Below are 12,945 nucleotides of genomic sequence, written 5' to 3' on the forward strand. Positions count from 1 at the left end.
GTGAATGCATCCACACAGTCAACCCTCCTACTGTCTGACCATTCATATCATCCTTAGAGGTTTTGTATGATAAAATTAACTATGTAGCCTGCAGAATGATATCATGTGCCTATTAGTATTTTTTTATTTGCACAATGGACACAATATAAAACATTGAAAGCAGACATTCGCTGCACAAACGTATGTGAATGTCCAATGACCATTATGAATACAAATAACAGACGTTTGCTGCACAAACCAATGTGAACGTCCAATGTCAAAATAAAATGGAGACATTCGCTGCACAAACCAATGTGAAATTCAATGTTCAATGTCCAATAGCAAACTAACTTGTTGCAACCGCCATACTACTTTGCTCGTCACGATATAGTATCATGCGGTAAGTACTTCCATGGTCATGGGATACCAGAGCATGAAGTTTTGTTGTACATTTTCATTTTGCTGTTCTGATGGTCACACTCCAACACACTGAACGTCCATAACCTTGCTTTAATTCCTTGCGGTCAACCGACTGGAGCCATAATTATGCCCAAAGCAGACACTGGCGATATTCTCGCGGAACTGGTGGCCCCGCGAGACTATCGACTTTTATCATGCGGCCTTCATTGTGGTTTAGTTCCTGGTATTGAATAAATAATGACTGCTAATAGTCATGTTGCAATTAGGCTATTTTGTTCTTCCAGCCTCGGTTTGTTAACATTGACATCAATGGGAGAAATTCAAGATGGCTGCACCATGATAATGGTCTACACTGCTCTCGCGTCGTGCAGGTTAAAAAGGGGGTGGGGTTAGGAGGGGGGGTAGTGGGCAGCTAACAACGGGTATGGTCATGGAAACTGTGCCACAAGTGTCCGACCTGGTTCCTCCTATTAGAGTTCCTTTCTCCAGAAGACGATCAGAGCATACTGATCAAAACGTTGAGTTGAAGCCAACGGTTCTTTTCAGCACCACCCCAACTCATTTAGAGATATAGTCTTTACATGGTGTTCTCGCACACCTTTCCATATCGTATTTCCACCATGCAAAGTTTCAAATCCTACTTCATATTCAGAGTGTTAGAGCATGAAACAAGGCTTATTCTGCTTTTTCTCATATCTATACTACACGCTTGTTTTGCTGAGATGTATAGATCAAGGAGCCATTCTAATGGCTTTTCCAAATACTGCATCTCTTTGGAACTCTTTGCCTTGTGCATGTTTCCATCCATCCAACATTTCTAGACTGTTTTTACGAGGAATGTCAATTCCTACCTTCAAATTCCATGATTTTTGTTTCATCTTAAACGGTTTTCTTCCCCTTAGTATATGATACAAAAAAATGCCTTTTAGTCTAGTTCGGCGCAAACCGCGAACTGTCATAAAAAAATACTAATACGCAGGAAACAAAATTGATTTGAACATCAAATTTTGTGCTGGCAGTTCGTAAAAAATAACATTGTAAATTTAATACTCTCTTTTGTTTGCAAGGAAAGTAGCACTAAAAAATCTAGAAGTGACTAATAGAGTCATAAATTGCAACCACTTTTCTATTTGTATCAAATGACAGGTTAAGGCACACGTTACCCATTAATACAATGTGGTCGTTATGAAGCGTGCAGTTTATTTTCCTTACTGATTTTGAGAATGTCCCGATCCATTGGAATTGTGCCTCCAGACACATGATGTGCTTTCTTGGACAAGAATATTAATATTAAGACATGGGGGGTGGTTAGACATTACTTATATTTTACTTCACACGCCAAAACGTGCTTAGATTTCTTGCGAAAGATCACATGGGTTTACATACATTATACATGCATTCTAAATTACCACTAGCACTGTGTAAGTACATGACACAGATGTACAATGATTAAAGAATGTGAAAACTCAGTGCCAAGAATGGACAAAACAAGCTTTTGTATTCAAGAGCATTGTCTTAATGTAAACATTTCACTCTGCTCTCCGAGTGGTGTAAGTTTCACTCTTTTGAGAGTGAAAGTCCATCTGTGTCACTCTTTTTGGAGTGAAATTTAAACGACTTCACTTTCAATCGAGTTGAAAATAGGCCTACCCGTATTTCACTCAGAAATGAGTTGCCCGCCATACGGCTCTTTCCAAGAGTGGTATAGCACAAAACGAATGGTTTTCGCTCTTTTACATTGAGGGTGATGTTTTGAAAGTCCTATGCATTCAATTTAAACCACATTTTAAAATGGCTTTGTCAGTTAGACCATTGATCTCCATTAAACAGTCAGTATAATGCAGATCAATGGTCATGACCGGTGCAGGTCTGTGGCTGTATTGAAACATGCACCTCTATTGGTCGCCATCTTTGATGACAAGGAATGGACACGTACACGAAAACTCTTCATTGACCGCAGCGTGTGGACTGTTTTAGGCATGTGACGACATATGCAAGGTTCAGTATGAACTCTGACCCAGTTACACTATACTCTGACCCAGTTACAGATACTCTGACCCAGTTAGAGAAAACATGTGCGTTGTCGATGTTTATACAGTGTGGGGGTGGGGGGGGGTAGGCACGCACAGAAGGTGAAAACATTCCATGTAGGCCTAAACACAGGCCTGCTTTGATCACAGTAGCCTAGCCCCTTGAAACATATGCTCCCTTAAAGTTTATCGTTTATTTTTTAGAAGAAGAAACATTAATGTTAAATTGAAATCAAATTCAACGGTGCATCGGAAAAATTTAATTATTAGTTCAAGTCACATGTAGGCGACTTTGTGTCTTCTTCTTTTTTGCTTTTTTTGTTTGTGACTTAATAATCTAAGCGCTGTGCCTTACGGGCATTTGCAGGAAAGCGCTTCAAGGTAATCTTGCCAAAAGAAAACAACATCAAATGTCATCTTTTGCATAATTTCCGCGCGGGAAAGACACGGCAAACAAATAAAACATCTTGCATATGGAGTTAATCAAATGTGCCACTAAACCAGTTCTGCAGTGGTACGGAATTAACTAGTGTAATTGCTCACAGGCTACAAATTTGACCATGTTACTTCTATGTTTAAAGGCAGTGATGGACACTATTAGTAATTACTCAAAATAATTATTAGCATAAACCTTACTTGTTGACGAGTGATGGGGAGAGGTTGATAGTATAAAACATTGTGAGAAACGGCTCCCTCTGAAGTGAAGTAGTTTTCGAGAAAGAAGTGGTTTTCCACGAATTAGATTTCGAGACCTCAGATTTAGAACTTGAAGTCTCGAAATCAAGCATCTAAAAGCACACAACTTCGTGTGACAAGGGTGTTTCTTCTTTCGTTACTATCTCGCGACTTCGACGACCGATTGAGCTCAATATTGTTGGTTCGTTTTGTTGTTGCCTGTTTGTTTGTTGTGGTGTTGACATTTGATGGTTGGTGTTTAGTGTTTGTTATTCTGTTTGTTTTAGCTAATTAGGGTATTTCTTACCTACTTATAAGCACAAAGTATTTAGCCGTCCAGTACATACATGTATACCCTACAAAACCACACAACCCCATCAACATCTTCAAATTTGAGATTTATAGCAGTATTTTATAAAATACTTCTTGCTACACACCACGGTCGAATTTACCGTTGATTGATGTACCTTGAGTAAAGATATAATAGTGATATGCAATTAACGAGTGCGATCAAGGTGAACGAGGAAACACCAGAAGGGAAACCGCCAGAGGCTATGGATAGGTAAAGTCAATGTCAATTAATTATTGATATTAAAGGCGTATAATTATTAGCCAAAATGACCCATGGGAGGGCAAGTTTTCGAGCACTGTCTTACAAAGTGTTTTGAAACCTAAGAGAACAGCATGGGGACTGCTAAGGTGGTTTGACAGCATAATTACAATTTGTTTTCCCTTTTCTAACATCCACTAAACAAATTGATAAAAGGACATGGAACTCAAGTATGGACGACGGCCACTTCAAGGTGACCTGCGTTGGGCTTTCAACCTAAACCAATAATTGTCACCAATGGCACGCTGCCGTCTACTCCTGGGGCTGAAACAGGGTGTAGGCATGGGTATCATCCTCTCGCAGGCCTGATACTTCACGGAGGCAACGAAGGCGAAAGCCTACCACCCCCCGGCCATTGCCTTGGTGCCCTTGAAATGCTCCAGTAGAAATTTACAGTTTTCTCATACAAGTATGGTGCCTTTCACCAAACAGAAAATGCCTTGGTGCCCTTTCCCTTTCAAAACAGAAGCAGACAAGCCACCCATGCTAAATTGATAATAAATGATAAGGACCTCAAACGTGGACGACAGCCAATTCAAGGTGAGGGCTACCAAAGTTAGGCTATCAACCCAAATAAACTGCCACCAGGGGCGGGCTGCCACCTATTCCTGGGGCTAAACAGGGTTACCCCCTTAACAGTCCATAAGGATGTACATTGTAGGCTTGGGTATCATCCACTAGGAGCCACCTACTCTTAGGGCTGTAACAGGGTTACCCCCTTCACAGTCCCTAAGGATGTAGGCATGGGTATCATCCACTAGGAGCCACCTACTCCTGGGGCTGAAACAGGGTTACCCCCTTAACAGTCCACAAGGATGTAGGCATGGGTATCATCCACTAGGAGCCACCTACTCCTGGGGCTGAAACAGGGTTACCCCTTTACAGCTTGTAAGGATGTAGGTATGGGTATCATCCACTAGGAGCCTAGCTGGTATAGGGCAGAATGTACTACCTTCCCAACTTTGTACGAAGCAATTATGATTAAAGGGCACTCTGCACACTATTGGCTCAAAAAATACATTAGCATAAAAACTTAGTATAAAACATTGTGAGAAACGATTCCATCTGAAGTAACATGTGATGTAGTTTTTGAGAAAGAGTTATACTAATTTCTCACTCAAATAAATTATTTGAATCTGAGAACGACGTCAGGCCAATGAAGCCTTTCTCTGGCATCTGAAAGCAAACAAATTTGTGCAACAAGGGTATTTTTTTCGCATTGTTCTCTTGCAACTTCGATGACTAAATTGAGACCAAATTTTCTCATATGCATATGTTAAAACAGGATAAACCAAGTGAGAATACTGGCCTTTGGCAGTTGCCAAAGGTGTCCAACCCAGTGCCTTTAAACAAATCTACAAGGCTAAAAACCTGACGCATGAATTTGTACCCCATTCCAAAGTGTGAGAAGCCATTTGGGGGATTGTTAAAAGATTGTGACATGGCTACATAATAACTCCATAATTTACAGTAATAGTGGCGGTAAAGTACAAGGGTACTCCATAAATATCTCTAATTACAGCTGCCTGTTAACAGGCCAATTCATTAACGTTAATGTGTGCCATGGTTTTAGACGCAGAGTGCATTCACCAAGGGCTATCTGTTGGGAAGCAAAATACAGTTGGAAAATGGCGCCACTAAATCGAGAGAAAACAGAGCGACGGTTAAAGGTATTTTGTAGGCATTCAAAATATTCCACATAAATATACACATTTATTTTGGTTGGTAACCTTATTCTGGTCATTCCAGTACTTTTTGTGCTTAAAGGCACTGGACATGTTTGGTAAGTGTCAAAGACCTGTATTCTCACTCGGTGTATCCCAACATATGCATACAAAATAACAAGCCTATGAAAATTTGGACTCGATTGGTCATTAAATTGCAAGAAAATGATGAAAGAAAAACACCCTTGTTGTACAAAATAGTGTGCTTTCAGATTGGCTAGCAGCCTTTTTTTTTTTTTTTTTAGTAAGAAACTACCTCTTTCGCAAAAACTAACTATGTTACTTCAGAGGGAGCCGTTATCAATAGCTCTCCGTTGCTTGATATAAAGTAAGGTTTTATGGTAATATATATTTTGAGTAAATTACCAAACGTGTACGATGCCTTTAAGAAGTTCTATGAAAACTACGAGTACACGATATGGAGTTTTACTGAGTGAGCGAACATAGTTATTTCGTATCCGCACACATTTCTGGATACGTGCGATGAACAGAACAAGTCTGAAAATTAATGTCACCCTTAAATCTTGTCTTTAATGATGCAGATATTAAGTATTAATAATTACAAAATGGTCATTAAGTACATAAGTGGTAATAATGATTTTGATGCAGAAATCATTAGTCATCTACAATCAATCAAAAGCTTATATTACGACTTGATAAGTGGCCTCGTTTGTCATTTTTACCAGCAGACAAGTCATTTTTTTGTTTTTTTTTTAAAGCAGGGTATACTTTTTTGAAAATGTCACAAATTTCCTCACTCGGTGCGTCCCAACATAATGCATGAATATAAACCTGTGCAGAATTGGACTCAATTGGTCAATGAAGCCTCACGACAATAATGAAAGAAAACCCCACCCGTAGTGCTTTCAAATGCTTGAGATAAACTTGAAGTCTGAAGCCTTGTTCATATAACCATGTTTGGTTGGAAACTTTTTTGTTTTTTACAATACAAATTACTCCAAAAAGCGTCTTTTCTGAAACTATTTTACATGAGCTGCTTTACTTTTAACAAAGTAAGTTTGTATATTAATTTAAGGAGCAGTTGTACAAATCATTTTCAAAGGCAAACAACTGCTGTACATGTCCCTCTTACCACATAAGTTTTTATTGCCATTAATTTTCATTACCAAACGTAAACAGACCCTTCAAAGCAAAGAGTTCATTACAAAAATGGCGACCCAATTCTTATATTAAATATACTGCATTAGTATCCCATTGTCACTCTAATTAGCCTTCAAAAACTGATGCAATTCCAACCAGTTCCATCAGTGAGGTTTGATCGATGCAAAGAAATCCATTCTTTGGGGGGAAATCTAGATCAGGTGTGGCCACGACCGGAACTAGTCCATAGCAACCGTTATAAGTCTGGCCTCCTAGTGAAGGTCTTTGATTTGAAGGGTGTAGCCTATGATGCTACAGATCGTCGTTTTACTTAAGTCCAGGAATATGTTACTCAGCAATGAGACGCACCAAATTAACTGCAAAACTTTCTTTATTGTTCTTGATCCGCAGGTAGAGTTACTTTATAATTACTGTGACGAATAAACTTTGATTTGACGATTGAGTTCTGATTGTATACAAGATTACTAATTAGCGTTGACGGTTGACTGGTGAAATAGAGGTGGCAATTAACTTACTGGATGGCGGTAGTATTACACTGGTAGGTTGACGATAATTACTTTGATTAGATGGCGGTAGTTGGTGGTTGGTACTGTAGTCTAGTGATTGGTGATTTGGTGGATTGGTGGTGGTTCAATTTGCTGAGCTGCCTAGGTTGTGTGGCAACAGATGTCTCAAAATAATGGGTCTTGTCCTATATCTTGGCAATTTGCTGATGTGACAATTGTACGACAAAAATAAATGTGATGAAAAATCACCCCCTCTATTGACTTTTGAAAAGGCGAGGCGCTGCACAAAAAAGGTAAACAAAAAAAGAATATTCTGGCGGCTACAAAGGGCAATTAGCGTCAAATGACGCACGGTACTCGGTCATTAATCATGGTGGTGGCTTTGCTCTTTAATTAACCATGGAAAGACTAAGCAATAAAACCGTCAAAGGCAACTTGGCACTTTCAGCACTAGAGCATGCCCGATAACGAGAGGTCAGTTTAGTTTCGAAAAATTATGGTGGCTTCGTTAAAAGCGCTCAAATCCGCCACATGAGGTAAGGTGGGAACTATATGAGTGTACTACATGTATTGTGTATATCCAGATACTCAGACAATATCAATACCAAAAATAGTTATAAATAGAAATGGGTCCACCATCTCAAAATGGCTTAAGGCAGGGTCTTGACCTTGTGGATAAGAGGACTGGACTCAATCTCTGGTGTTTCTGTTCAGCAGAGTGTGGGTTCGAGTTTCAGTCGTGACACGTGTGTCCTAAATGCAAGACACTTAACCACGATGTTTCGTCCTTCGGATGGGACGTAAAGCAGTTGGTCCCGTCTGTTGTGTAACGCACGTATAAGAACCTAGTACACTTATCGAAAAGAGAAGGGGTTCAACCTGGGGGTTCCTGGCTGGATTGTCAGCATATTGCACCACAGCACCTTGTAAACCATAACATCGTGCTACATGCACAAGGAGTAGGAAGCATATCACAAATCAGTAAGCCAGGGTCAATGGCTTGGTCTGGGCCAGATGCAATGGCGAATTTTGAGGTCACAAATGTGCAAAGAATAATTCAAAACTGTTGAGCTGGTTCAACTCCTGCTTTACAATCGCATTCACTAGAAGTATGGAGCGGGCTTTAGGGGGAAAACAAATAATCTTTGCATATTTTTCACAGTTTTAGGAGTTCATATTTTAAAAACCTTACCTTTTTCTGTTCGCAGGCAATAGCATGGAAGACTTTAAATAGTGCTTTCTCGTTGGAGTTACTCTCCTCTGGCTCATGTTCTGTTGCATCATGTGTCAATATACTCGTCAGCTGAAAAAAGGGAATATCGAGATACCTCAAGAATATTAATTTTGCCTGGAAAATCAGTTTGATGTTTGACTTAGGGCCCTGACTTGTCACACGAGCCAACTTTTGCAGGCAACATTTGCAGGCAACATTTGCAGGCAACATTTGCAGGCAACATTTGCAGGCAACATTTGCAGGCAACATTTGCAGGCAACATTTGCAGGCAACATTTGCAGGCAACATTTGCAGGCAACATTTGCAGGCAACATTCTTGCAGGCAATATTTGCAGGCAATATTTGCAGGCAATATTTGCAGGCAATATTTGCAGGCAATATTTGCAGGCAATATTTGCAGGCAACATATATTTGCAGGCAACATTTGCAGGCATCACTTGCATGCAACATTTGCAGGCAACATTTGCAGGCAACATTTTGCAAGCAACACTTGCAGGCAACATTTGCAGGCAATTTTTGCAGGCAATTTTTGCAGGCAATTTTTGCAGGCAATTTTTGCAGGCAATTTTTGCAGGAAACTTTGCGCAGGCAAGTTTCGCAGGCAATCAACTAACAATGTGTTAAGTTTCCCAAGAAAATATAACAAGAACACTCGAATGTGAATGGATTCTCTGCTTGGAGATTGCCCGTGACAGTTGATTTGGTTGTAACGAGGTTTCAATAACAGATCTTTAAAAATAATAAATAATTATTAATACTTTAGGGGAGTTTATGGGGATTAAGCGGATTAAGCAAACTGGAACGTTTTCCAGGTCAAATGCCTTAAAGATGCAGTTGTTTTAAAATAAAATTTTAATAAAACTGTTTTTGTTATGTTTATATTTATTACTTACTAAAGACTAAGTGCTTTGGAACATGGTGTGCCATTTTTGCGTGACACACAAAAACGCCAACTCCATATTAAAAAATACTCCCAACCGTAATAATTTAAAAACAGCGTCTTTTATAGCCATAAGAGCCCCATCCAATGTAAAGAGCCCATGTAAACCGGCAAACATAAAATTTCAATTACCAAAGACCAATTTCCGCATGTTATTGTTTGAACCCATCATGAAATAAACAAACTGTTAAAGTTTAAATTTGAATGGGCTGATTTTTGCCCTCCAAAACTTATTTTGTACTTAAGGTTATTTTTCTCATATCGATTTCTGACACATAATGCTATTTTAAAAACGAAAAACATCCACATAGACTCACAGCTTTTTGTTGCAATCAAATCTGTGGACATTCCTTTGTTTCACACAATATTAAGGAAAGTCATGTATGGAGGTATGCAAGTCCACAAAGTGTTTCAAACCCTGGACCTCTATTGTTCGCAGGTCGACACTTCGTAAGTTATGTATGGAGGTATGCAAGTCCACAAAGTGTTTCAAACCCTGGACCTCTATTGTTCTCAGGTCGACACATCGTAAGTTATGTATGGAGGTATGCAAGTCCACAAAGTGTTTCAAACCCTGGACCTCTATTGTTCTCAAGTCGACACTTCGTAAGTTATGTACATGTATGGAGGTATGCAAGTCCACAAAGTGTTTCAAACCCTGGACCTCTATTGTTCTCAGGTCGACACATCGTAAGTTAAGTATGGAGGTATGCAAGTCCACAAAGTGTTTCAAACCCTGGACCTCTATTGTTCTCAAGTCGACACTTCGTAAGTTAAGTATGGAGGTATGCAAGTCCACGAAGTGTTTCAAACCCTGGACCTCTATTGTTCTCAAGTCGACACTTCGTAAGTTATGTATAGAGGTGTGCAAGTCCACAAAGTGTTTCAAACCCTGGACCTCTATTGTTCTCAAGTCGACACTTCGTAAGTTATGTATAGAGGTGTGCAAAGATGTGTATGGATGAGTGCAAAGATGTGTATGGATGTGTGCAGGTCGACACTTAAGTTATGCTTGCCCACAATGCGCAAAATACAAATGGTTTTGACCTAAATATAAAATAAACGCTCCTAGACAAAAGTAGGCCGAGTGCGGCCAAAAAAAGGCCTTACCGCCCCTCAAAACCAAAAACGGTTAAAATACCAATTCCATTCGTAAAATAATGATATCTTTATAAATGTGAAGCAAGGCGTTGTCAATTGAACCAGAACGTCCATTAATACTATCATACCTTATTCATTATTCATCTTGCCCCTCTACCGAACTTGCTCTATGTATTATAAATGGAATATAGTCTTACTCCACTTACCAAACCATAGCACTTGTTAAAGTTTCATCAAATTTACAAATGGTTTCCAGAGAAACGGTTCAACGAACATGTCCTTCAACCCATTTTAGCTCAAAGGTTAGAATCGATGTTATAGTTGCAATGGATGGAAACGCGGTATACAAAACACAGACAAAAAGGAGCTGAGTGTCCGGTTCCTTATTCAAGGATTACTGGGCAAGCCCTATACTATTGGTAATTATATTGACAAAATGGAGCTCAGTGCCCGGTTCTTTATTATTCAAGGAACACTGGGCATAGAATATTTTAGTTTTAGGCGCATAATCTTTACTCTTTCTATTTAAGATAGTCCTCTGCTTGTTACAGCAAAACTGATTTGTATACTCAACTGGAATCGACAAAAGTCAGCTCAGTGCCCAGTTCCTTATTCAGAAATACTGGGCCTACAATTTATTACTAAAAAGATTTCCGGCTTGAAGCCTTTCTCGGGCATTTGAAAAAGCACACAGCTTTGGCAACAATAACGATGTTGTTTCTTTTTCAATTTTTTTTTTACAACATCGGTGACCAATTAAAGTTAGTGGACACTATTGGTAATTACTCTAAATAATTAATAGCATTAAACCTGAATTGGTAACAAGTAATGGGGAGAGGTTGATAGTATAAAACATTGTGAGAAACAGCTCCCTCTGAAGTAAAGTATAGTTTTCGAGAAAGAAGTAATTTTCCACTTAAATAATTGAATTTGATTTCACCAAATCAAGCATCGTGTGACAATTTTGTTTTTCTTCCATTGTTATCTTGCAACTTCGACGACCAGTTGAGTTCAAATGTTCACAGTTTTTAGTGTGTGTGCATTATGTTGAGATACACCAAAAGAACTAGTCTTTGACAATTACCAAAGGTGTCCATGTTGTCTTTAATCATCATTGAGGTTTCAGATGAAACGTAGCGATTGCTGTTATGTCCATTAACAGATGAAAATAAAAACTTCAAAGAAAATTGCAATACCAAAATTTTATTCAGTGACTGATGCATGGTTGACTGTTGATTGGACTCCCCATTGACTCACTAAATTGAACACTTGAAATTGTCTTCTTGGAGTTATTGAAATATTGAACAAACGAGCCTAACAACTTTGTCCTTGCTCGTTCATTGCGCTGAACAATCAGGCACATCATTGTTGGTCCGTCATGCACGCCACGAGTTTTTTGCTTTAAAGGCAGTGGACACTATTGGTAATTACTCAAAATATTTGTTAACATAACTTACTTGGTAACAGGTAGTAAAACCAGAAGAATAGGTCATAAGAACACCTCTCTTATGCTATGACTGTCTCTTCTACAACTTTCACTTGGAGTTTGAAGACTGATGGTGTCAAATTTGATCAATCGCGATTATATCGAATATCGCGATTTATATAACACCCAAGCAGATCCTTGCCATTTGATTGGAGGATTGTCCGTCACGTGATAGCAAATAAAAGTACCATTGCACGCTGAGTCACTCACCGTGCTTTTTCGTTCCATCTGAAAAGTACCATTGCACGCTGCCAGCGTGCAATGGTACTTTTCGGATGGAACGAAAAAGCTGAGTAAAAACATCACTGCGTGCGCGTTGTCTTCGGTAACGCAGCAAGGCATATTAGTAAAATTACTAGCATTCGTCTTCTACAATTAAAAATTGGAGGCCTACGCTTTGTTTGTTTTGAAAGTCGTATCTTTCAATCAAAATGACAAAGATCTACTTGGATGTTATATAAAACAAATAATGAATGTTTTTCATTCGTGCAATGGTGCGAATATGTTCATTCGTTGAAAGCTGGAATGTTCCATTCAACTCGGCTCTGCCTCGTTGAATAGAACATTCCATCTTTCAACTCATGAACATATTCGCACCATTGCACTCATAAACATTCATTATCTGTATAATATTTTCGGCGATATATCGTGAATAAAATAATTCGATATCGCACAAGCTTATTACCAAGTAATTTTTTATGCTTACAGTTATTTTGAGTAATAACTAGTAGTGTCCAGTGCCTTTAAAATGATAAACTCCCTTCAACCGTAAGTGAAAAGCACTCAGTTGGTTTCTCCACTCGGTCAACGCGTGAGAAAACAAAATCTTTTACTTGATTGAAACCTTGGAGATAAATTTAGGAAATTGGAGAGGGGAAACTTGAAGAGCTTTGATTTGCGGAAGGTTAATCGATTGTGTGATTAAAAGGAAGGACTTTTAAGCAAGGAAGATGATTTTTGAAGATGATTGTATCATTAGATCAATGATGTATGCAGTAGAGTGCAGTCAATGCAGTAGTGCAGTCAATACGCATTACAAAATTTACTGACAGTCATTAAAGGGTATTGAAGGTGCTGTATACACGATTTGTGTTTACCACAGGCCAGTATCCTCACTT

The 12,945-nt window shown here is 38.9% G+C and overlaps 1 protein-coding gene across 2 annotated transcripts in view; it reads right to left on the minus strand.

Annotated features, from left to right (window-relative positions):
* The window catches only part of LOC117301379 (short transient receptor potential channel 5-like), an 81,154-nt gene that overhangs the window by 48,387 nt on the left and 19,822 nt on the right, over positions 1-12,945 (minus strand). For both annotated transcript variants that reach the window (XM_033785325.1, XM_033785326.1), the window contains one exon: positions 8,259-8,369. In XM_033785325.1, the coding sequence (XP_033641216.1) occupies positions 8,259-8,369 (111 nt within the window). The remainder of the gene's footprint in view (positions 1-8,258; positions 8,370-12,945) is intronic.

The sequence above is a fragment of the Asterias rubens genome, chromosome 17 (genome assembly GCF_902459465.1).
Source record: "Asterias rubens chromosome 17, eAstRub1.3, whole genome shotgun sequence".
Lineage (NCBI taxonomy): Eukaryota > Metazoa > Echinodermata > Asteroidea > Forcipulatida > Asteriidae > Asterias > Asterias rubens.